Source organism: Capricornis sumatraensis, chromosome 10, assembly GCF_032405125.1.
Source record: "Capricornis sumatraensis isolate serow.1 chromosome 10, serow.2, whole genome shotgun sequence".
Taxonomy (NCBI): Eukaryota; Metazoa; Chordata; class Mammalia; order Artiodactyla; family Bovidae; genus Capricornis; species Capricornis sumatraensis.
The window spans coordinates 67,199,224-67,225,204 of record NC_091078.1 but is presented as its reverse complement, the minus strand read 5'-3'; the positions used below and the strand labels follow the sequence as shown (position 1 = coordinate 67,225,204).

General features: G+C 49.6%; 1 protein-coding gene across 4 annotated transcripts in view; it reads left to right on the top strand.

Moving 5' to 3' along the window:
• Window positions 1-25,981, top strand: part of ITPR1 (inositol 1,4,5-trisphosphate receptor type 1) — a 321,362-nt gene that overhangs the window by 217,525 nt on the left and 77,856 nt on the right. For all 4 annotated transcript variants that reach the window (XM_068981702.1, XM_068981699.1, XM_068981700.1 and 1 more), the window contains 2 exons: window positions 21,589-21,769; window positions 24,002-24,255. In XM_068981702.1, the coding sequence (XP_068837803.1) occupies window positions 21,589-21,769; window positions 24,002-24,255 (435 nt within the window). The remainder of the gene's footprint in view (window positions 1-21,588; window positions 21,770-24,001; window positions 24,256-25,981) is intronic.

Genomic DNA, 25,981 nt, shown 5'->3' with positions numbered 1-25,981 from the left:
TCTAGTGGTTGATGATCCAGTGGCCCTGGGAGCGTGTGCTGTTTTATGTTCTTCTCCCATACAGCTCACTTAAGTCCCTCTCACCGTGTCTGTGTTTGAGATGATTTCAGAGATCCAGGAGGGTGGGAGGCTTCTTCGCCTTTGCTACTAGTTTCTTGCTCTGGGTGAAATAGAAAGCCAGTCCAGTTACCTGCACCCTGACCTGGGACTTTTTTTTCCTTCTCTGTTTTATTATTATTATCGTTACTACTTTTTGGTCCTAATCATCCTTGGACATGGGCCCTTCCTCTACATTCCCGTGAAACTGACGTGTCACTGAACGAGAGTCTTTGAGGATTATTGGTTTAGATACATGTTTTGAGGTGAAGACTCAGGATCCACAAATAGTTCCCATTGCTGGGAATATAAGACTTGAATGAACACTCCCCCTCCTGCCCAGCTGTCCAAGTGATGGGGACTGGATGCCATAGGGACCTCCAGGGCAAGACATTGCTGCACAGAGCATCAGCGTGCGCCTTTTCCCTTGGGTTGGAACAGCTCCGTTCAAGGGTAGGATATGCATGCTGGCTTGTGCTGGTGGAGGAACTAGAGACCCAATGTTATTTTTCTTCTTTCCTGAGTAGCAGAGCCAGCAGTGTAGGCAGAAGTGGACAGTTCCACACAGCTGTTCACCTGGCCTTCCCTAAGGGAGGGGACTGCAATTGACGGGGAGTGGGGAGAGATCTTTGGACAGGCTTCCCTGGTGGCGCTAGTGGTAAAGAACCCACCTGCCAGTACAGGAGACAAGAGACCCAGGTTCGGTCCCTGGGTCGGGAAGATCCCCTGGAGAAGGGCATGGCAACCCACTCCAGTATTCTTGCTTGGAGAATCCCATGGACAGAGGAGCCTGGCAGGCTACAGTCCACGGGATTGTACAGAGTCAGACACAACTAAAGTGACGCAGCACACATGCACGCATTTTGGATGCAAAGTGTTAATCTCCTTCTTTCCTACAAAATCCACAAGCCAGTATTAGTTTCTAAGAGGAGATGTCTTCAGGAGACCCTTTGGGTTTTCCACGGTCTCCAAAATTTGACTAAGAAGAAAAAAAATGTCAGAAAATTTGAAAATGGTTGTCCCATCATTGTCTCCTGTTAAATCCATGAGAAGTCTCAACTGTCCTTCCTTCTTTCTCTTCCTTCAGCTCTAGCAAGAGGTTCTTCCTAACTTTCCCTAGCGCCTTCCAAGGATGGAGTTCCTCTTACAAACTTCTAAGCCCACACCAGTTTCTGCTCTGCTGGCTCATGATGCCTTAGTCCCGGGCTTGGCAAACTATGGTCGCCGGGTCGAATCCAGCCGGGTGCCTGCTTTTGTAAATAGTTTTACCGGAGCTCAGCCAGCCCTCCAGTAACCTTTAGGGTCATGTCTGGCCACTCTCCTGCTGCCAGAGCAGAGCTGAGGAGTTGTGCCAGAGACAGGATGGCAGCAAATCCTAGCATATTTACCATTTGGCCTTTTACAGAAAGCCTCTGCCAACCCTTGTGTTTTTTTCATCTTTGCTGACTAGATAGGAAGCCGCCTAAGAAAAAGAACCATGTCCTGTTTTTTTTTTTTTTTTTTTTGGCTGTCCTGGGTCTTCGTTGCAGTGCCCAGGGTTTTTCTAGTTGCAGGGAACAGGGGCTACTCTCTACTTGGAGTGTGCAGCCTTCTCACTGTGGCGGCTTCTCTTGGTTGCAGAGCACAGGATTTAGGGTGAGCGGACTTCAGTCCTTGCGCTGCATGGGCTTAGTTGCTCTGAGGCATGTGGGATCTTCCCAGACTAGGGATCAAACCCGTGTCTCCTGCCTTGGCAAGTGGATTCGTTGCCACTGGAGTAACAGGGAAACCCAAGAACCATGTCTTAACTGTTTTGTTCTAGGTTCTTCACTCCTTGGTAGAGCAGCGGTTTGCAGTAAATATTAGCCAGGTGATTAATATCCTAAGTACCCAGAGAATTTGGCCATTTACTCAACTAATAAATGGAAATTCAGGGAAAGAGAGGCCTCTCCTTTTTCTTTCCTGTTTTAATCAGTGGGGAATCCCCCATTCCCTTCCTTACCGCTAGAGGCATATATTCTCTCCATCATCCTGCTTACCACCTTTCAACGCAGATGTGCAGGACAGGCTCGGGCAGCTCCTTCCCCAGTGGTACGTGTGTGGCTCAGGAGTCCTGAGTTTTCATCTGAAAGCCCTCTCTGACCACCCACCCCAGGGCCCCACATTTCACGTCAGTCGCTCCCTGGTGGCCTGATGCTGTGCAGTTTGCGTGTCTCCTGCAGAGGTTTTCCTTGTGGTGAGCACAAGGACTCCTTGAGACACCTACGGTTAACCCTAAACTATGTGAGATGCCGGCACCCAGTCTACAGCCTCTTGGTCATCTTTTTTCCTTCAAGTTCCCTGGATGACCTCCTCCATCTCTGTGGCTCCCAGCTACCGTCTGTGCCAACAGCTCCAGGCCCCACCTCCCTGCCTGTCTCTAGATTTCAGCGCACACCCCTGCTGGGCATCTCCACATCCGCTAGCTCTCAGTTCACGTAACCCCAAGCCCGTCCGTCCCTCTGATCCTCCACCCGCTGCCTTCTTGTGTCCTGCATCGAGGTCAGCGGACTCCCCACTGCCACCCTGCAATCACTCACCCGAGCTGGAAACAGTGACATAATCCGTCTCCTCCCTCCTGATTTCCATCAGGAACTCACTCCGCGCCCACTCTGCCTCCCAGTGTTCTCACAGTCGGGACTTCGTTAGGACTTGTCACAAGCCAGTCGACACCCGAAGGTACGCGCGACACGCCCCAGGTGGCCCAGCCAGGGCCGGGGGAGCTGGGGTTGGAAGCAAAACGCTCTAGCTTCAGAGCTAGACATCCTACACCCCCTGCTGGCTCAGGGCCATGAGTTCTGAGCCTGAGATGCGCTCTTCACAGCCTCCGCGCTTCAGGACATTTCTGCCTGCCACATTGCAGTCAGCCACGCCTGGACCACCTGGTTCCCTGCCACGGAGGATGGAATCCACGGGCTGCTGGGGTGATCCGCCGGAGCCTGAGTGCCTGGCCCCCTCTGGTTCTCACGTTCACCTCCGAGCTCATTGTCCTGCGGCACACCTACTGATTTGCCAGCCCTGGGCCTGTACTGAGATGCCTGTGCTCCGTGTGGGACGTGCCCAGTTCCCCTCTGCCTGGCATGCTCCCCGGGCCCTGTTTGAACTGCCTCCTGGTCTGGAAGCATCTTAATCTCCTGAGGCAGAGGCAGTGGTCTCTTTGTGTGGGCAGTTCATTTACTTAGCAGTCAGCACACTTGACATGGAGGCTCGTTGTGAGACAGCGGGAGGCAGAGATCAAGTCAGCCTTCACCCCCAAGTTCCCCAGGGAAGTCTCTGCATGTGTCGGCCGAAAGGAATTTGAACTGCCCATAATGAATAAATGCAGAGAACCCTGCTCTCTAGGCTTATTCTGGGGGTTATATGAGAAAATATATGGGGAAAAAAAAGAGAAAATATACGGAAAGCCCTCAGCTCAGAATGCTGCCTAATACACACTCCTTGCTCATGGTTATTTTTTTGGTTATCTGTCTTCCCTCTCCTCCCCTCCCCTCAAGAGTGGTAATTTCTCCCAACATCAGACTTTGGTCTTACTCTGCAGCACTTGGACCACGGTCAGAGCTCCGTGAATGTTCCCTGAGTGAATCAAAAGCCTGGCCTCTATGTGGCCACCATGTTAATGTTCGTTTACGTGTTCTTTCCTGAATATCAACGTGGGGATGTGAAGTGTGAAGATGTGTTGTTGACAGTTATCACCATTTTAGAGAAGCACCTTCTTTAAATATGGGAGGCAGTGAAGTTTATTTGAACCCAAAGAAAACACATAATGTCAGTGTGGAGAACTCTCCTTGTGAGAACAGACACTTGTTGGGTCTTTCCTTCCTTGTAATAACTATAGATGGTGGTAATCATCTGTGTGCGTGTATGCGCACACATTCAGTTGTGTCCGGCTCTGCGACCCCACGGACTGTAGCCCACCAAGCTCCTCTGTCCATGGGGATCCTCCAGGCAAGAATACTGGAGTGAATAGCCATGCCCTCCTTCAGGGGATCTTCCCAATCCAGGGATCGAACCCATGTCTCTTACGTCTACCTGCATTAGCAGAAGGGTTATTTATCACTGAGCCACCTGGGAACCCTGATGGTGATCATAATGGATGCTAAAGTCTGAGCACTCACGTGCCAGGAGCGAGGCTCGATGCTCTCTATGCATGGTCATGGGTGGGCAGGTCCTGCCTCCATCCGTTTTTGCTCGGTGGGAGATAAGAGGATCTGAGACGTCAGGGTACTTGCTTAGGGTCACAGTGCTCGCTGGTATCTGGGTCAGGCTTTGTTTTCGCCTGAGTTCTCAGCCCCTCTGCAGGGCTGCCTCCTGTATGAGAAGCCTCCAGCAGCCTCCCTGGCATGGCCCCTCCCTGGAGACCAGGGAAATGGGCCAAGGCCCGCCCCCAGCAGACCCTGCTTCTGTTTTCGGGCACATTAGAATTGTGGCTCCTCTTTGTTCTTCTTTTTGCTAGTGTACTCATTTTGGAGGGCAGTTTGCCTTCCAGAGAAGCCCCGAGATGGCTTGTGTGTCTTTGGTTTGGTTGTATCACCAGCCTGTGAATGACAGAGGAGAGAACCATGAAGGACTTGACTTTCAGGCTGGGCATCTCATTTGCCAAATAAAAATTACACACATCATACATGCTGCTTCCCCTCTGGTGGCCGCCGGGGTCTCAGGTCTCTGCAAGTTAATGGGAAGGAAAGTCTCTTGCATAACTTCCTCTCTCTGGAGACAGAGGGCAGCTCATTTAACGGGGCTCCTAAGAAGAGGTAGATCATGTTACTACAGTTTGGGGGTTTTGCTTGCCTCTCAAGGAGCATATGTAGTTTGGTGTAAGGGGAGGCTTATTAGAATTCTTGCCCATTTTGCATGCCCTGGATCCTCCCCCTGTTTGAGTCCTGGGTAGGTTGAAGGATATTTATGTTTTTGCAGAGGGAAAAGGAAGTGATTGGTTGCCTCCATTCAAGTGCCTTCTAGGGCAGGCACAGTGCGTGGTGCCTCTGTGTACTTGATCTGGGCTGGGCAGGGGGGTAGCCCTAATTACAGATAGGGAAACTGAGTCCCGAAAGATTCAGGGGGTCTTCCCCACAGTCACCTAGTTAGCAGAGCTGAGACGTGGTACCCAGGTATGTCTCTCTCAAAAACCTCTTCACTTTCTACCACACTGGATAGCCTTGCAGTTGCATGGGTCCAACACCAGGGAGCTAATGAGGACCCCACAGCCACGGTGGTGTTTTTCTTATTTATTTATCATGGTGGTGTTTTGCATCTTCCAGAGTAGCATCTGCCTTGTCATTGATGGAGGCAAGGTAGGCAGCGCTGGTTATTTGGTCAGAGAAGCAAGTGGTCACTGCTTGGTTATGCAGTGATTTCTCAAAGTCGACTTAGGAGCCACACAGTGAAAGTACATTAGGCCTTGTAACAACGTCTGAACTCTTCTGTAGTTTCTACCTGTGTCCTTTCTCTGGTCAGAGGGGAATTTGCCTCTCACATAGTAGAGGTTCTGGCTCAGTTGCATTTCTGTGAGTTTTCTGAAATCTATGTTGGGGAAGCAGAGGGGCAGGAGAGTGAAGCCCAGTTGCGCTGCACATGGCTGTTGCAAACCCCTCTACTATTTCCAATTAGCGGATGCATGTGTGAGTTGTATGCTTGTCTTCTATTTACAAGAGGAAATATCCCATTTAATTTTATTTTCACACTGAGAGCCCAAGTGTTAAGAGAACATAGTGTTCTAACACTCCCTCAGTTATCAGCTGCAGAGCGGAGGTTGTATATTGTCACATACAGTTTTCCGAGTGTATTTCTACATTTGTTACCTGGCAACCTTGCCACGTCGGGACAGGAAGATGTATGGCTTCCTACCAGATCCACGCTGTTTATATTGCAGAAGGTAGGTGGTGTCTTCCTCACGGGAATATAGAAGAGGAGAAGGCTCAGCTCACAGGGCTCAGTTGAAAGGCTTGGGCTCATGGGGCGGAGATGTTTCTGTGGCTGACCCAAGAGCAGGGCTCCAGTGGGAGGATGGCTCTTATCCTGCCTGGAGCGATGACTTAACTGTGTCCTTGACCACTTCTCAGTTTTGATGAGAAAAGCAATTCCCAATATAGGAATGACAGACACGATATCCCCTTTCGAGCTGCTTCAGGGTCTTCTGTTGAGCAGATCAGTGGCATGGAAAGCAGTGTGGCATGGGATTTGCATGCTGAGTGGGACCTCAGGGCATCATAGCATCCCACCCCCCACCTATGCCCTGTGTCATTAACCTGCATCCCCAAAAGATACTTGTATTCAAAACCCTTGCAGCCAGGTTTGAAAGTCCTCTGGGTTGAAGCTGCGCGTTGCAAGACAGGAAAAGCTTGCTGAGACCAAGGACGGTGAATTCTCCAGCACCTGTAACATTGCTTGAGAAATGCTTCAGAGGGAAAAGTTCCCATGGTAACAGTTTTTGAAAGAGTCTTGTGGCCTCCATAGGTTAGACAAGATAGCAGAATGGTGGGACCCGGCAGCATAGCCCATCTGCACACACTCCTTTAAGTCTCCCTCCTGGTGATGCCAGAGCCAGAGTCTGTCCGCAAGGCCCACAGCACTCACCAGGTTGAGTGGATCCCAGGGCTTCCCACCGGTGTTTCCGTCTGCCGTTCTGCCCTCTGTTGGCCTCCCTAATGAGGAGGGCTTTGCAGTCCACTTGACTGTTACTCTCTTGCCTGTTGAGAAAGTAGACGACAGCGGAGTCCTCCTGGAAGTATTTAGAAACCGTCGGTTAGCTTTATTATTTCTTTTGGCTGTGCCCTGCAGCACATGGATCTTAGTTCCCCTCCTAGGGGTCAAACTTACGCCCCTGGCATTGTAAGTTCAGAGTCTTAATCATTGGACCACAAGGAAGTCCCCATCAGTTAGCTCTCAGTATATGTATTTTGAGTGTTCCAACCTTGTTTAGAAAACTCAAGCTGTTTATTTGGTTTCACATGGTTCTTTGCTCTTGGGTGTTAATGTCATTCCTAGTATCATCAGGAAATGGCCTGAGAGGAAGCCACAAGATTCCTTACAGTTTTATTCTATAGCAAGTGGATTTTTTTTTTAATACCTGGGGAGGACTTGATCCCTGAGGGTTCTGAACTTGGACAATCATCCTGAGTGTCCTTAACGTGGAAATCTATATCCTACTATTTAAACTTTAAGATGATCCCTAACTGGCTTAAAGTCCTCAACCCACAGCGGAGGAAAACGTTGCAGAAAAAAAAAAAAAAAAGAAAAACAAGGTCATGCTGCATTTTTTTGGTAAGCACAGGAATCAACATAGAGATGTTATGTAACTTCTATTTATATCCTCCTTGCTCACTATCTGCAGGCAGACAAGAGTCGCTGAGAAGGGATTTAATGAGCTCTCTGGGTTTGCTCACCTTCCTGAGCTGGTAGGAACCAGCTTGTTCTCAAGTGCGTCAGCAAAGAATCTGCCTGTGGGTGGGCGGCCGGGGTAGGTGGACAGACTTGTTGCCATGGTGTTCTTTAATTCCCCTGTCTCTCAGCCATCTCACTCCCCCCTTCCCTGACTCCTTCCTCTCCCTCCTTTTCTTTTCTTTCTTTCTGTCCCCTCCCCCCTCCCCATCTATAAGCTTGCTTGTTTCTCACACCTAACTCAGGATTCTTGGAGCTGTCCCCAGAAAGAATATTTTCCTTTTCCCCTAAGCATTCGCCATTGTGTCGCTCTAAGACATCAGAAAGGTTTTGTCTAAGGTGTCTTTCCCCCCCACCCTCACCTATTTCTCCTCCTAGGATATTTTTTTTATTACCAGCCCCTTCATTGTAGGCACCTATCCTAGGAGTCTTCAAGCTCAAACAGAAAGGAGCTTTCTTGTAGCTATCGGGTTGCCCATGAACTCAGTGGATTCCATTGCCAGTTGCCCCAGAGAAGGAGGGCAGTTGGCATTTCCATCATCCCCCTTTGTGCTCTTGGCCTGGGTAGGGTGAAGTCTCCTGTCTCATCTAGCACATTATTAAATGGAACTGCATGAAAACAAGAGAATGTGTTTGTCCCATGGTTGATAATTCTTGGAGCTCGGGCAACATCTGTTACCTGAGGGTTGCGATTACTCAGCCTGCCTTTAAGAAATGAAGAAGTGGCTGCTCCATCCAGTTCTCAGTAGGGAAGCAGAACTGGCCTTCTTAGAAGCCCCAGGGGTGCCCACCTGAACCCAGCTGCTCTGATGGCTTTGCCTGTGGGTCACATTCTCACCGGAACCTAGGTATTTAAAAGATGTGCTTTCGGGAGGTTATAATGAAATTGTTCTTAGAAAAGAATAAGTAGTTCCCATGAGGACAGGCTTAAACAAACAAATTAAAAAAAAAAAAAAAGAAAGAAACTGAAAAGCCAAAACCCACCCCTGCCTTGCCCAAGAGTTGTGCAATCCTTAATAGCAGTAGCCTGTTTGAATAATCAAAGGCGAGCTGACTTCCCCTTAGTAACTTCTGTTAGAGACATCTGCATAAAATATCCCCGGATTCCAGACAAAGAAGGTAACTTTTTTTTTCCCCTCTGAGTAACTGGAGGGACTTTCCCTTTGGAAGGCTTCCAGCAGAGCTAACTTCATGGTTGAGAATATTTTCTCATTAGAAACTAGGACTCCAGTGGCTAGAGTCCTGACATGGAGGCATTACAGACACGTCACACACACGCCCGGACCCAGAGCCTCTGAGAACAACCTCCATGACATCCGTAGCTGGCTGCGACCCTTGGGCACGACCCTCCTGCTCCCTGAGTGATCTGTGCCCACATGCGCTTCCTGCGTCCTCTGAGTTCCTTTGTGAAAGAGTCAGAGCCTCCCTGATGGCTCTCCCAGTTTCCTTTGTCTGGGTTTTACACTTGTCATCAAGATGTCCCAGATGCCGAAGTGGGGAGAGTTCTGTAAACCATCTGACGTCTTCAAGCCACTTGTTTCCCTTTGAATCCAGGACTTAACAAATTTTTTTGTTTTTTAATTGCTGTTGGAGGAAGCTGGTGCTTCAGTTGCCCTCACCATACGGTGTTTGAGAAATGTGTTTTCATTAGCCCGCCTTGCAACACAAGCCTGCAGACTGTTCAGCCCTGGGCTCGTAGCTGTGAAGTCAGGGGCGGGAGCCAGGTTATGAGATGGCAGGTCCACAAAGGATTGTCCTTCCGACCCCACAGTTAATAATGCAAGTGTCAGCGGGGCAGAGCAGTTAACAGTTAACTAGATGGATTAGGGTCAGCAGCAGCCCGAGCGCATCACAGAGGCCTGGGCACAAACCTGATAAGCCTCTCAGAGGCTGGAACGCCACATCAGCCTCCTTCCGCTGGTCTTTGGCATTCGGCATTTTCCCCGCGTGGCAGGACTTTGAGCTTTCACGGACAGGGACCTTCTGGTTATTGAGTTAAACTTCAGCTGCCGTAGCTGCACAGCTCAACTCGATTTCATTCTCTCAGGACTGCCCCTCCCTCGGAACTCTTGGGCGTTCACTAAGATAGCAGGTCTTGATGGAGGATGAAGTGGCTGTGAGACAGTCCAGACAGAGGTTACGTGGGGCCTGCCCTCAAGGAGGTTCCAGTCTAGCAGGGGAGAAGGATTGTAAGGCCGTTAACAATGAAATATGTGAATTGAGAAACTTGCAAAGAGGGAAGCGGCCAGGATGCAGAGCATCACAGGAAAGCCATTTAGGGTGGTCAGAGGAGGTTTCTGTAGGGAGTTGCATTGATGCCCAGACCTAGCGGTCGAGAAGAGGCCTAGGGGTGTGAGGAGCAGAGGGCAGAAATGTTCAGACAGACGGGTTGGCGTGGGCTTGGCATATTGCAGGAACTGAAGGAGTCCAGTGTCGTTGGAGCATGTGCTGGGGAGGGAGTGGGGGTGCGCGCAGGGCAGGAGACCTCTGCTTGACCCAGGAACCGCACTTGTCATCGGGTGAGCGGCTCGATCGGGTGGTCTCAGCGGCCCCCGCCAAGCCTTGTCAGTGTTTCTAAAGGCTCCAAGTTGGCTTGGCTGTGACCTGCTTGGATACATGTCAGTGATGCCAGAGCCATGATCTGTGAAGCAGCAGTTAGCGCAGATGAGCGCTGGGTATTCTTGTCCCGCCATCCCCATCCATCTGGCCCTCTGTACATTTAACTCGTGGATCCCAAGGATGTTCTCTGCTGCCATACGGAAGCTCCCTGATGGGCTAGTCCCCAGTGAAATGGGCCTGCAGGTTTGGGAGGAAGGGAAGCCCTGGAGCGTATGCTTCGGGGTTGTGACCGGAGAGGTCATCGGATGGAGCGGAGGACAGCAGGTGACGATTGGCCCTCCATCAGGAATGCGCGTGCTTGGCTGGATGTTTTGCTATTTGCCAGCCATCATCCTTGCCTCCGGTGGGCCAGGTGTATTTACTACTTTTTGGATTTTATGGTCCAGTGGGTGTGTCACAGTTGGGTTTCTTTAGAGCAGGGAAGGGAACGTGTCTGGTTAGAATACCTACCAGGTGCAGGCCCTGTGCTGGGCTTCCACCATGGTACCTCCTAACTCCCTCCTTCCGGCCTCTCGGTGGCGCTTCCCCTTCTCCTTCCTTGGTTACGGATGAGGAAACGGAGGCTGCAGGTTGATAAATGCCGTGTCCACACCCGCCCAGTTCCTCCACCAGCCTCATCCATCTGTTTGGACCTGAGTGTACAGGGCATGAAGTCCTTTGTCTGAGTCCCTGCTGCTCTCCATACAAACACAGAGAATGGGTGTGCAAAAGATGCTTCTTGACATCAACGTAAGGCTCAAGTTGGACACCCTGGGGGAACCTTGGTGCTTTTAGGGCAGGAAAAGTCAGTCAGTATTGATGCATTGGCCCACAGATACCCAGGATGGAAGTCAGACCAGAGAGCAAAGGTCCTACTCTGTGACCTGTATGTCAGTTCTTTCTTTTCTTAATTGGAGTACAATTGCTTTACAGTGTTGTGTTCATTTCTGATGTACAGTGATGCGAATCAGCCATATATATGTATACACACGTATATCCCCTCTGTCTTAGACCTCCCTCCCAACGCCTCACCGTCCCATCCTTCTACGTCATCACAGAGCACCAAGCTGAGCTCCGCGTGCTGTGCAGTAGCTTGCCACTGAGTTCTTCCTTGCTAACACAGATGGAACCCCCAGCTGAAGTGGGAAGGCATAGTAGCTGAATGGCCACCAGGCTCTGGGCGGGGGGCCCACCTGAGCCCTCCTTGGCTGATGCCCAGGGCGTGTTTCTTGGTCATAGAGTCTCTCCAGGACCTCTTGCATCATTCTTTTCGGGTCTCACAGTACACATTGGAGGCTCGCTGAGAAGGCCTCCGTCCCCCAGTCACAGACCCCACGGTAAGGCTGTAGGCAAGCTGGCACAGGACCCGAGGATGTCACCTGAACCCCCACAGGGCCCTTTGGTTGAATCATAGAGTCACCCCTGGAGGGGACCCTGGCCCCAGACACACACTGGAGATGGATTTTCTTCATCTCTAGTTGAGTAGAGATGCATGAAACGAGATTCTAGAACGTCTCTGAGTGCTTTCACAAGAGTCCTTCCTGGGGTCTCACCAGACTCTTGTTTGCTTCAGTGGCTTCCTTTTGTATAAGCCACACATTGACTTGAAGAGTAATCAAAACACTGCCTTGCTCTGGAAGATTCCCAAGGAGGTCCCTGCTACAGTGTCCTGTCACTTCAGGCAGCTTGGGGTTGCATCTGTCTCCTATCCCACTGTTGTTTGTTGTCATCGTGGTTTTTCTCTGGAGGCTCTTTTCTCCCCCTTGTCTTTTGCTGGAAGATACAGAGAGCTGTACCAGCGCACTCCACAAAAGAAGCCAGCCTCCAGCTTCTGTCAGCAGGCTTGAGAATGGAACACAGGGAAAATCTGGAGTCCTCTTACTGCTTGTCCCTGGGACTTCTAGGATGAAGGCTGTCCTGCCTGCTTGGCATCTCTGCGATTTTACTCTTCACTGTTGCTAGAGATATTACTGCTGACAGTTTACCTACACATGCAGGGGCTTGGTAAGATAATATCTTCAAAATTTTGTTTAGGAAGTGCAGTTTGTTGGTTGAGGGGACATGGAGGAATATGTGAGGTGCAGTCACCATGGGGTGGGGATGAGGGACCAGACCGCTTAGCAGATCGGGCAGATTTTCCTGGCCAGTGCTTTTTCCATGGGCCCTGGAGGACAGGAAAAGAGAGATGTTAAGCTCATAGGTTTCAAAAGAAAAGTGGTTTTTAAGGAAAAAGGTTGGACTTTGTTGCTTGCTAAAACCATTCACCTTGAAAACATGATGAAGATCCAGTGCTTTGGTCTTGGCTTTGGAGCCCAGGCCCTTCCCTGAAGCCCAGTGGCCAGATTCATTTGAGTGAGGCCCTCCCTGTCCTCCAACCCCTCTCTTAGACCTTGAACATCAGCCATGAGCAGAAGATGGCCTCTGTCCAGCCTTGGCAGGCCAGAGGAGTTGAAACATGCTGTCTATCTCTGAGTTATCAAGACACGGCTCTACAGTTTGGACGAGGGAGCAACTTTTTTCAGAAAGATGAAGTGTGGATGTTTTTCCAACCCATACTTAGTTCACTTCTTCGCTTCCTTCTTCACTGTTTTAAAGTTTATATTATTCCTGAATTCATGAATGCTGGCAACATCCTCAGAGATGCTGGTGAGCTGAAACTTGTAGATGTTTACTGGTTTAAACCCATCAAACCTTGCTAAAAAACATCCACCTTAGAGTGAGTAGTCATTTATACCAGGGGTACGTTTGATTCTTAATGTCCACTTCACTCATTGTTAGATTCTTTGCAAACGTCATACTCTTCCTGAAGTGTCAAGCATAGTTGAAAATACTAGAAACACCGTTCATGTTGAAAGACTTGGGCCTTTCCGGGGGGGTAGGGGGCGGTGTTTGACACCAAGTTTGTATTCTGCATTTGGGTGTACTAAACTTGGGGAAGTGGAAGCTAAAACATTTATCTCTATGCCTAACAGAAGCTGAGTGGCTTCTAGAACTAGTGAGATTCCAGCTGGATTTTGATTTTTTCACTTCCTTCATTGTGATGGTTATTGGGAAATGCTCTTCAGTGTGTTTTTGCTGTTATTCTGCAGGCCGTCTTGACCTACCAGTCCCCTGGCTGGGATTGTTTATCTTTGGATGTTTTGGGGACACTAGACTTTGGTCATCACATAACACCCAGCACATGAGTCAGTCCACCTGTCTTACCTGCTAACTTCTCTCCTTGTAAAGTGGTATTGATAGATTCTATGCCTCATACTGGAACAGTTTCCCATAGTAATCGAACTGTGTTTAGCGTTATGTTTCATAACTGCAACCTCGATGGACCCCAGCCACGTGACACACACAAGGCAGGTGATAAGTCGTGCTTTTCAGATAAGAAATCCAGGGCACAAATGCAGGTGAGCAAATTGCCCAAATTCACCTGGCTGGTTATCAGGGAGCACTGGCTAAAATTTAGGTTTTCAGACTTGCAGTTCTCTGGGCTCCTCTGCTTGAAGCACATGTGTTTTATCACCTAGTTCCTGGTGCATGATCTGTGGGTTTTGATTGTTGTCAAGGGTTTCTAAGAAAAGGATTCAAGACCTAGAGTGATGACAACAGTTAGGTGAAGAGTCTATAACCCCCAGCCCTGGCAAAGCTTCATCTAGCAGAAGGGGCTCGTTTCGGAGCCCATCTTCACAAGTGCATCAGGCCTCGCAGGAAACACAGGCATTCACACATGTTCCTACCACGGCTATTCTTTACTCTGAGAGGAGTCTGTGTCTGTGCAGCTGAGAGACTTAGGGTGGTAGGTGGGGAAATAGATTATAAAAAGCCAAAAGGTGTTTGGAGTTTGACACACTCCTGCTCAGGGTAGAGGTGCTGAACAAAGCAGGGGAGCCTGAGAGCATGGGCTGAGGCATCAGACCAATGGGGCTTTGAGTCCTGGGCACCACCACCACTTCCCAGCTGTAGGACTTGGCAAGTTATTTAGCCTCTTTGAGCCTCAGTTTCCTCATCTGTAAAGTGGGGAGAGTGATAAGCCCTACCTCCTGGGGTAATTGTAAGGGTTAAATGAGATACTGTGTCCGAAGCACTTAGGCAGTGCCAGGCAAACCATAACCCTTAAGTTACCACTTACTGTAATTTACAAATCAGGGTCCCCAGGAAATGATGAAATCAAAGATAACCATGGGGCTTGGAGGAGAACCCCACAAGGTAAGCAGACCCCAGGGCCAAGACTGAGGTGCGCATGTGCTGGAAGCACATGGAAGAGAGAAATCCAGGGAGGAATTTCCAGCATCCCTGGGAAGCGCAGGGATTCAGCACTGTTCAGCAGGTCACATTTTTCAAATTTTTGCCCTTAGCCTGAGAACTTAATTCATTCTGCAGCAGATAAAATGAGCACCCAGAGTGAAAGTCATGGGCTGTGTCACTCAGGGAAATGGCCCAGGCAGTCAGATAGAAAAGCTTGTTCTCTGGAACCTCGGAAAGCTCAGTGGGAGAGTTTCTGGACGGTGAATGACTGCAGGGTGAAATGCTTTCTTTTGGGGAAGGAGTCTTAAGCTGTCCCAGGAGCAAGGGGACTGCTCCCTCGACCCTCCCCCAGGCCGGGCCTAAATCACATCCACCTCTGCTTTCCTGCCGCTTTCCCTTCCTTTATCTGAGATGCTCATAAAGGGCTCCTCCTGTGTCCCTGAGAACTTCACAGGTGGCTCAGTGGTAAAGAATCTGCCTATCAATACAGGAGATGGGTTCAGTCCTTGGGTTGGGAAGATCCTCTGGAGGAGGAAATGGCAACCCACTCCAGTATTCTTCCCTGGAGGAGTCTGGCAGGCTACAGTCCACGGGGTCCCAAAGAGTCAGACACAGCTGAGCACATACACATGTCCCCCAAATGCAGGCTGGCTGGCTCTGGGTTCCAGGGTACGAAGACTGTCTCCCCCGCCTACCCCCACCCCACCCCAAGTCTCTGAACTCTGGGGAAGATGACTTTTCAGTACGGTGCTCAGTCACTCACCTTCCCTGGTGTGTGTCCAGCACCTGGGGAAGGCCCGTGTCTCCCGTCTTCTCCCCAGACCCCATCCTGCACAATGTGACCGGGCCGTGACCTCCAGCATCTCAAGAAAGGCATGCCCCCACCCTCTCCTGCACACTTCCGGCCTATTGTCTAGCAGAGCTGCCAGTCCTCTGCTGGTCCCTAACTTTGGGTGGCTTCTGGTTTCATAAACTGGGAGGGCTTGTCATAAATCACACTCTGTTTCTTTACAAGAACTTGGCCAGGCATAGTAGGTAGCTGCCAGGCTCATTAAGAGATGTCTTACTATTTTCAAGAGTGATCTGAAAGGGCGGTTTCCTTATTATTTTCAGCTTAAGAGCTCATTACTGAGTCCCGTACAGCTCGGGCAGCCCGAGGAGGGCAAACTGTGTCCACTTGACATTTATCCCAGAGTGGGAATGAAACTCAGGTCAGGTTTCATTCACCCACTCCCAATCCTGGTCAAGGGGACTGACTTGAACTCAGGAGGCCTGGTTCTCTGTGTTCATTTTCCACTCTGGGCCTCAGTTTCCTCCCTCTGTAAAAGATGGAGGGCTGGACTAAATGGGTAGTTTCCAAACAGTGTTCTGTGGAACCCTGGAGCTGCAAGGAGAATTCCAGTGGTGAGAGGGGGTCCTCCCCACTCTATCTCAGGCTGAGCAGTTGTGCCTGTATCTCTCTAATACCTGGTCCTTACCCCAGTGTTAGGGGAGGGAGGAGGAGCGAGTTTCCTTGGTGGGAAAAGCACCTGGAAGTGGCTGACATAGGGTGCTTCCAACTTTAACATTCTCTGATCTGTGGTTTCTTTTTTGTGGTGGTGGTTTTTAAACCTGGCTTACAATGGCCACACCTAGATCCCCTCCCCTCCTCTGTCCTCCAGAATTCCCATGAAGGTGGTCACTTTCTCACCTGGTCCAACCCTCAAGCCCCTCCAAACATGTACCCGTTGTCTGTGATGTTGGCACTGGTGCTGGGTATACCCCCAAACCAGTCTTTGCTTTTTTGGAGTTTCCTGCCGACCCCTGGGGTGGTGTTCTGTGTGATCATTAAGAAGGTAGGTAGTGGAGATGGCCCTGAGCACAGGGGCAGGGAGCCAGCGAGGCTCTGCCACCTGTCAGCTGACCTCTCCCGACCCCAGCTCTCCTGCCTCTAAAGTGATTATGAATGATGGATTTATGAATGATGGTATCTATCTTGACAATCTCCTAAGATGCTGATAAGACAGCTTATGTGAAAAAGGCTTTGGAATCTAATGTGATTTGGAGATAAGCGGGGAGGGGAGGGTGGTGGTGAAGAGAGATGGCCTGTGAGGGTGTCAGACTCAGATCCCTCTGCTGGGGAAGGTAGCCTCTGAGGGTGGCCCCTTGACCATTTTCCAAGGGGAAAATGGTCCAAGAGTGGATCACCTTGACCAAGTTCTCTAGCCTTCTGGAAGCAAAGCATGACTTACATACAATCATATGTATAGATTTTAAGTGTAGAGTTTGATCAGATCTGACAAATACCATCAGATTTGGTCATATTTGTTTTGTGTGGCTGCTCTAACAAATTACTAAAAATAACAAATTACTAAAATCTTACTAAATTGCTAAAATCACTAAATCTTACAAATTACTAAAATTACTTTCAGCAATAAATTACTAAGAATAATAAATTACTAAAATCATAGTGGCTTTAGACAGCCAGATATTTTATCTTACAAGTTCGACATGAGTCTTAACCTGACTAAATCCAGATTCAGAGGGGGAGGGGGCCGGGGGAGGGGATTTGTTCTCCTGCCTTTCCCAGTTTCTAGAAGCCCCCCGCAGTCTTCAAATTTCAAAACCAGCCACGCTGAGTGGAGTCCTTCTCATACTGCATCCCTCCACCCTCCTCCTCTACTTTTTTTTTTTTCTTTTTTGGCTGCACCATGTGGCTTATGGCATCTTAGTTCTCCAACCAGGGATCAAACCCATGCCTGCTACATTGGGAAGTGCAGAGTCTTTAACCACTGGACCACCAAAGAAGTCGTACCCCTCCTCTTCTACTTTTAAGTACCCTGGTGATGACATAAGCCCTTTGACTAATCCAGAATCATCTCCCAGTTTTACGATCAACTGACTAAGAACCTTAATTCCATCTACAACTTCCTTCCCCTTTGCCATGTAAGCTGGCATATTTATGAGACCCACAGATGAGAGTCTGGACGTCTTTGCAGGGCTGGGGGCCACTCTTCTATCTGCCTCACCTGTGCAGCCTCCATCCCAATCGAGACATTGTCTTCACTCCGGAAAGTTCTCGTTTCCTTTTTGGTCACTTCTCACTCACCACCCACCCCCCTGCCCAGAGGCAGCCAGTTTTGCTGTTACTGACGACTCATGCACTACACTAGTTTTATCTGGAAGTGAAGTGAAGTCGCTCAGTCGTGTCCAACTCTTTGCGACTCCATGGACTGGAGCCTACCGTGCTCCTCTGTCCATGGGATTTTCCAGGCAAGAGTACTGGAGTGGGGTGCCATTTAAGGGTTACCTCAGCCCTGCTGGGTGGAGTGCAGTGAGGTTTGGAGAAGTGAAACAGTCTCTCCGTGACTCTTGGTTCTAGGTTTGGGGAACAGTGGGGGAGGGGAGAGCAATTCATTGAAACACATTCGAGGAGGGCGGTGGGCAGGTAGCCATGAAGAGCCTGAAGGGGGTGGGAGCCAGTCCCTGCCTGCTCTCGTCCAAGGTCCCACCTGCTTCTGGAAAAATGGTCCAGAGGAGGGCGCCCCCTTCCCCTCCCAGGCCCTGTGAGGCCCTTGAGACAGAAGGAGGTGGAAGGAGCAGGTCTGTGAATGGTGTACAGGAGTTGAGCTCACCGCCTCTGGGTCACACCAGACACAGCCTACCCCAGGGAGGCGAGGGGTGAAGGTCTTAGCTCTTCTGCATGCCGTGGTTTTCACTTCTCCTGTACAAGGTCCTCTCCTTCCAGCATGTCGCTGAGCTTCCCACTCAAGAGACCTGAAAATTCTCCGCTGTCCTCCCCTTGCTGCTCTGCCGCCCCCAGGGCCCCAGCGTTCTGGGAAGATGCTGTTTGTCACAGAGCCAGCATCTCAGGGGTGCTCCCCACAGGAGGCACGTTATCTCAAAGACCCAAGAAGGTCTCGTGATTTCCGAAAGGAGTAATAGTAACAGCTTCTTCATCAGAGCAGGCTGGTGGGGGGTGTTAGGTGACAGGCACAGAGATTCACCCATGCTCCCAGCACCTCGTCAGGTCAGCCATCGGGAGTGTCACTGTGATTAGCTCGTTGGATCTTCATAACCATTCATGACGGGCACACCCTGTTATGATGCCCATCTGGTAGGTGAGAAGATTTGGGTTTCAGAGATGTCATCACTTTCTAAGGTGACATCGGCTCGTGAGTGATGGAGCCGAGGCCTGTTCTCTCTAACTCTGGAGGTCGTTCTCACCACTGAGCCCCTCAGGTGATGGCTTTGCTGTGGCTTTTTCTTGTGATAGTTGGTTAACGGTGGTGCAGAACCAACTCATTCTGTGGGCACTGTGCTAAGCGCTTGGTGTGCACCTCAGCAGCCTTTCCGTGTGGGTTCAGAGAGGTTGGGTACCTTGCTCAGGGTCCCAGAGCTGGTGGGTAAGGGACCCCAGCCTCAAACCCAGGAGGTCCAGCTGGAAAGCCTGCTCTACTAACCCTCTGTTAAGATATGTTTCCTTCCTTTGAGGCACTGGTGTGACCTCTCTCCTCTCAGTTCTTGCTGCGAGGCATGATGGGGTTTGCCTGTCTTTTCAGTTTTTTGATGTCCAGTGGCCAGGAATCAGCTGGGTCTCCTTTCGCATCTTCTAGCACCATCCTTGTTTAATATCACTTTTCCGTGCTTGCTTGTGTCACCGTACTCCACTGTCCACTTTACCATTTCACTGACCACATTTTGTTTACAAAGCAGCATCAAATCCTTGAGGGACTGTGGACTGTTATAAATAACGCAAAATAAATACACTGGCCATTGCAGAAACATACAGAAGCGTGTAATCCTCCGTACCTTGCCCTTCTCTCATTTCACCAGAGGCCTCCTTGCACTGACCCTGAGCCAGTGACATCTGGCTGGATGTGAAGCACTGTGTTTGTAGCAGGTATTGGGTATGCACTGTTACACTTACAGATGACAGACGGTGGGGCTTTGGCTATTCACTGATGCATTTGTTTTCCTGCATGACCAGACTGCCCACCGATGTTTTTTAAGTTGCCTTCATACCATGGGAAGACAATTGGGGCAGCAACTGAACTTCATTGCCCCAAGCAGCCACCTTCCCGCAGAGTCTCCCCGTGACCCCTGTGGCTGAGATGTTGTGTGATGTCTCTGGGAGGAAAATGTCATCCCTGTGTTTGGGTGGCTGTCGGTTGAGGTCTTAGTCCCCCGCACATCTCCTTTTGTTTGTCTGCAGACACATCGGCTCTCAAAGAAGTGAACAAGTAGGACTTGCTTTTTCATGAGTAAGCAATTTTCCAGAATGAACGTATGTTTTCCTTATGAAGTTTCATGGGGCACATACTCCTTTTTGTTCATTGTTGTTTCTCCTCTAACAGGCATAATGCCCAACTCATGACAGGTGTGCAGTAAATAGTGGATGGCGGATGGATGGATGGATGAATGGATGGAATATTGGTTGGATGGATGGGCAAAAGAGAAACTTAAAAGAAAATAAAGTAAAGGGCAGTGAAGGGCTTCCCTGGTAGCTCAGCTGGTAAAGAATCCATCTGCAATGCGAAAGACCCCAGTTCGATTCCTGGGTGGGAGTGATCCCCTGGAGAAGGGATAGGCTATCCACTCCAGTATTCATGGGCTTCCCTGGTGGCTCAGTTGGAAAGAATCCACCTGCAATGTGGAAGACCTGGGTTCGATCCCTGGGTTGGGAAGATTCCCTGGAGGAGGGCATGGCAACCCACTCCAGTATTCTTGCCTGGAGAATCCCCATGGACAGAGGAGCCTGGTGGGTTATAGTCCATGGGGTCACAAAGAGTCAGACACGACTAAGCGATTAAGCACACATGGGCGCACACACACACACACACGGCAGTGGAGCACATGAAAGCCTGGAGCTTGGCTCAAAGAGTGGGAGTGATAGAGGGTGACACTCAGAATGATAAGGCCAAGCAGGAGGCAGGCAGGGAGTTGGAAACTGGCATTTGGGAGTGGCTGAAGGGAAAATGGTAAGACCAGGGAGCACAGGTAGGAGGGCTGTATCCTGTGTTGTTCACAAGAAGCAGCCCGAGGTGAAGAACAGGGAAGGGAGAGGAAAGGGCAGGAGTGAGCAGAGCTCTGTGGGCAAGTGGCGCAGACGTCTGTCAGTGTAGCATGCGGACCAGTGGCTGGAAGAGGGGCCACAGTGGCTGCAGCTGCGTGTCGGCAGATGGACACGCAGTGGCTTTCGGGGCGGGGGGCGGCGGGCTGCTCAGTCAGGCTCAGGGTGTGCGGGGGTGAGAAGTGGAGGAGTCGAGGGGCTTTGTGAGGCTGGTAAGAGTTTGGTTTTTTCTGGGATTGCAAGCTTAGGGTTACCTTCTGTAGGGAAGTGCCATCTCTCCAAATGGGGGAGGAAGTGAAATTGGCAGAAAGCTCCAACCCGGAGAAGCAAATACATTGTTTGGAGCTTTGTTTTATTCCTCTGGAAATTGACCGTATTGTATTTTTATGTAAATAATCCACAACAGCGTGGTATTTGCAAAGGGGTGAAAAGAGAATGCTCGTAAACGAAGTTGAGACACCATATTGTGTTTTCACATCAACAATGTATACTATTGCTTGCAGTGGGTCCAAAAAAACAAGTGCGTATCCAAGAGGCGAACTACCTGTTAACTGTAAGCTTGTTCATCTCTACCTGCCCTTTAAGACCTCATTTGAAAACCACCTTTTCTATGGAGATCTTGGGATCACTCCAGACCTATGTCATCCTTGCCAGCTCTGAACGTCTATAATATAATTGTCTTTGTAGCTTCTGGAGCACTTTTTACACGTTTCAGCATTCCTTACAGGCATGCATCATAATCTGGTGTGGAGCCCTAGAGGGGCGGGTCGCATATCTTCCTTATCTGTATATATTCACAGGGGTTTGCAAAGAGGAGGGTTCATAGATGTCCTTAAACACGACTGGCCATGCAACAATTACCAAAAATACATTCTGCTTTCATTGTTACTGGAGTTGATATCTGTGTGTGTTGGGAGTTGTGCTTAGTTAGCTAAAATCTGCCCACCACCCCCTAGCAGGCTTTCCAGGCCGGTATGACTTCTTCAGCCAAGACGTGACAGTTTGCTCTCAAAGCTCCTTGTAGACAAATTCAGGCTGTCGAATCGAGTGAATGACAGTGCAAGAAACAGTGTTGAACCTTGGTCCAAACTGAGATGGGTTTTCAGGTTTTGTGTCTGGCTCTGATCCTCGTGAGGTTTTGGTATCCTGAGTGGGATTCAGTAACTGGTGTGTCACAGTGTTGAAAAAAAACCATGGTTTTTCCCTGGCAGCACTCCTTTTTCTGCCGGTTGACAGAAGACAAGAAGTCAGAGAAGTTCTTCAAGGTTTTCTATGACCGAATGAAGGTGGCCCAGCAGGAAATCAAGGCAACAGTGACCGTGAACACCAGTGACTTGGGAAATAAAAAGAAGGATGACGAGGTGGACAGGGATGCCCCGTCACGGAAAAAAGGTGAACACACTCCCCTGCTTGCTGCTCTGGGCTCAGCTGGATTGTGAACATGGGAGGACCGCTGGTTTTGCTTTAATTTTTACAGGACTTCTAGACTTCCAGATGGATTCTAACTGGGGCTTTCAAAAGAATAAAACCAGTCTGATTGTGATAAAACTCTTCCTATGTAACCTGGAAGAGTGGCTCAGTGGTAGAAGAATCTGCCTGCAATGAAGGAGACTCAGTTTTGATCCCTGTGTCGGGAAGATCCCCTGGAGGAGGGCATGGCAACCCTCTCCAGTATTCTTGCCTGGGAAATCCCATGGACAGAAGAGCCTGGCAGGCTACAGTCCATAGGGCTGCAAAGAGTCGGACGTGACTTAGTGACTAAACAACAGCAACAACATGTAACCTGAACTGCATTCCTGCTGCTTGGGAAACTCCTAATGTTTAATAAACTAATACTTTCTTGGTCAAACTCAGGGTTTTATTGGCAGGAAATCCACTGATAATCTCTTCCTGTAATTTTCATTTAATGTCCAAGAAAGTTGAGGAAGATACACACTTTAAAACAAAAGGCATTGTCTGCTGCTGCTGCTGCTGCTAAGTCGCTTCACTCGTGTCCGACTCTGTGCGACCCCAGGGACGGCAGCCCACTAGGCTCCTCCGTCCCTAGGATTCTCCAGGCAAGAACACTGGAGTGGGTTGCCATTTCCTTCTCCAATGCATGAAAGTGAAAAGTGAAAGTGAAGTCGCTCAGTCGTGTCCGACTCCTAGCGACCCCATGGACTGCAGCCCACCAGGCTTCTCCGTCCATGCAATTTTCCAGGCAAGAGTACTGGAGTGGGGTGCCATTGCCTTCTCCTAAGGCATTGTCTGATCCTCCCTTATTCTCTAAAATATTCGAAAGTTCATGAAGCGTTTTATCCATTGCCTTCCTTGGAGAGAAGTAGTACTGGGGAGTGGGCAGACTCAGAAGTGCTAGAGTCAGATGGCCTTGAGCAGATCTGAGCCTTATTTAAGTTTAGAGCTGGGTTTCTCGGCCACAGCACGTGGCACATCTGGACAATCCATTGCTGTCAGGGCTGTCCTGTGCGTTGCAGGCTGGGTACCAGCATATATGGCCTCAGCCCAGTAGATGCCACTGCGTGTATGCTAAGTCACTTCCGTCATGTCCAACTCTTTGTGACTCCATGGACTATAGCTCGCCAGGCACCTCTGTCCATGAGATTCTCCAGGCAAGAATCCTGGAGTGGGTTGCCATGCCCTCCTCCAGGGGATCTTCCTGACCCAGAGATCGAACCCGCGTCTCTTATGTCTCCTGCTTTGGCAGGTGGGTTCTTTACCACTAGCACCACTTGGGAGGCCTGTAGGTACCAGTAGCCCATCTCCAACTTGAAATCTCTCCAGATATTTCCTGTCATCCTCTGGGTGGAAATGGGGTCAAAATCACCCCTAGTTGGTAACCACTGGTGTAGAATGGGGATAAACAGAAGAAAAAGAAGGAAGGCTTACATTTACTGAGTACTTCCTACGAACAAGGCACTGTCCAAAGTCCTTTACACGTGTTGCTTCCTTTAGAACTCAAGTCAACACTGTAAAATAAATTATTTTACATCCATGTTACAGACCAGGAAACTGAGGCATCAGAATGGTAATTAACTTGTTAAGAACATGGAACTAGTAAGTATACGAGTCAGGATCTGAACCCAGGCAGTCTGGCAACAGAGTCTAATGCCCCTAACTCTGGTGCCTGGTTACTTTACAGGGTTAGTGTGAGAATTCAGCGAGGTAATTAATACACATCAAGTGCTTGATCACGGTGCCCTGGGGCTCTGTAAAGGGCTCCATCAATTGTCATACAGTAACAGTAATTACCATTTGCTTAGCTTATGTTGACCCTCTCGGGAACCCTCTCAGAGAAGGACTTCAGTGATGTTCTCCCCATTTTACAGATGAGGAAGCTGAGACCCAGAGTCATAGGTGTGTGAAGCTGGCAGAATCTCTACTACTTTTCCTCTAAATGAGAGCAAGCTGAGGTGACGCCTTAGAGCCACGAGTGAGGTGGCAGATCCCGACTCAGTTTTAATTCTAAGGGCTGAGAGAAGATGGTGGCATCTTGGAGCGTTTTGCCAACCCTGAGGGGCTCTCTAGTGATCGCAGAACTTAGGTCTCTCTGAACATCGTCTCTGGCGTGGTGAATAGCGTTCCCGAGGATTCGGCAGCATTGATCATCTCACGTTTGCGTTCTAGCCAAAGAGCCTGCGACACAGATTACGGAAGAGGTGCGGGATCAGCTCCTGGAGGCCTCTGCCGCCACCCGCAAAGCCTTCACCACCTTCAGGAGGGAGGCTGACCCCGACGACCACTACCAGTCCGGAGAGGGCGCCCAGGCCGCGGCGGACAAGAGCAAGGATGACCTGGAGATGAGCGCGGTCATCACCATTATGCAGCCCATCCTCCGCTTCCTGCAGCTGCTGTGCGAAAACCACAACCGGGACCTCCAGGTGAGGGCGGGGCGGGGGCGGGGCGGACGTGAGGTGGGGGCGGGGCGTCCAAGCTCCTCACAGCTCCGCCCAGCTTCTCTGTGACTGGTGGGCTCCTCTCCCTTCAGCCAGTCTCCTCCAACTGCGGGCCCAGACTGCTCTTGACCTCCGAAGCGTTTCTCTGTCTCATCTTCCCCACCGTCTCCTCAGGGGTAAAATCTCACGTTCATCTGTGTTGTCGCCCCTGCTCCACATATATATTTGTGATGTGTGTGTGCGCGCACGCCTGTGTTTGTCCGGTAGCCTGCCACTTTCTGATGTTTAGGTGCACAGGTGAATCTTGACTTGGTGGTGGCTTGCGTGATTAAATATACTAGACTTACAGAATCTGGTACATGGAAAGTTCTAATCAATATGTTTTGGTTGAATGAATGAAGTGGTCTTCTGATATTTTACATTTGTTGTTCAGTTGCTGAGTTGTCTCCGACTCTTTGCGACCCCATGGACTGCAGCGCGCCAGGCATCCCTGTCCTCCACTACCTCCAGGAGCTTGCTCAAGCTCATGTCCATCGAGTCTGTGATGCCATCCAACTATCTCATCCTCTGTCACCTCCTTCTCCTCTTGCCCTCAATCTTTCCCAGCATCAGGGTATTTTCCAATGAATCAGCTGTTTGCCTTAGGTGGCCAAGTTTTGGAGCTTCAGCATCAGTCCTTCCAGTGAATATTCAGGGTTGATTTTCTTTAGGGGTGACTGGTTTGATCTCCTTGCTGTCCCAGGGACTCCCATAAATGTTCACAAATATTTGTTGAACGGATGATTCCAGAAATGCTTTGTTCACTTTTTGTTGTTGTGGCCAAGGCTTATTGGGCATGTAGATGATTCTGGATGCTAAGTGTCTCCTGTGTTATTACACTTGTTTTATAGATGAAGAAATTGAGGTGCACAGGACTCATTTAGGGTATGCAGAGGTCACATTTGAGCCCAGGCAGTCTGGTGGGTAGAGTTTGTGCTGTCCACCACCACATTAAGATAGAGGCTGTTTTCTTCTTGCAGAGTTTCTGCAACAGCACAGGCTTTTCAGGAAGGGCCAAGGATGGGTTCCAGAGATACACTCTTTGTTCTGAGTGGACACAGATCTGTAGAAGCTTTCGCTCCCCAGAAGCGTGCTGGAGCCTGGCTCCTTGGCCATTACCTGGTTCTGCTGCTGACTGTTAGGGAAAATACTCCTCTCTGCCTAAAAGGGATGAAGCTGAACCAAAAGAGTGTGCCTGAGCTCCTCTAAGATAGAATGTTTCCTCCTAAAGTAAATAGATTAGCAGTGGTAGTTTTATTTGAATCATGATGGTTTGAAAAGAAAATAATTCTAAGCACTTCAGTGGTGGTCCAGTGGTTAAGACTTCACTTCATTGCAGGGGGCGCATGTTTGATCCCTGGTCAGGAAGTTAAGATCCCACATGCCTCCTGGCCAGAAAACCAAACATAAAACAGAAGCAGTAGTGTAACAAATTCAGTAACAAAATGGTCCACATCAAAAAAATAAAAGTAATAATTGTAGTCCAAACATAGCAAGGGGAAGGTGCAGCCTTGAAATGTCGCATTGTTGACTTGACCCTCCAGGTGGTTTGATGACTTTTCACATGTTAGCTGTGGACAGACCATTTGGTGCCACAGCTAGAAATGGCTTGTCCTTAAAACCTGCTGCAGACTCTCTAGCTAGGTAAGCTGAGTAATGAATTTAATTGTTA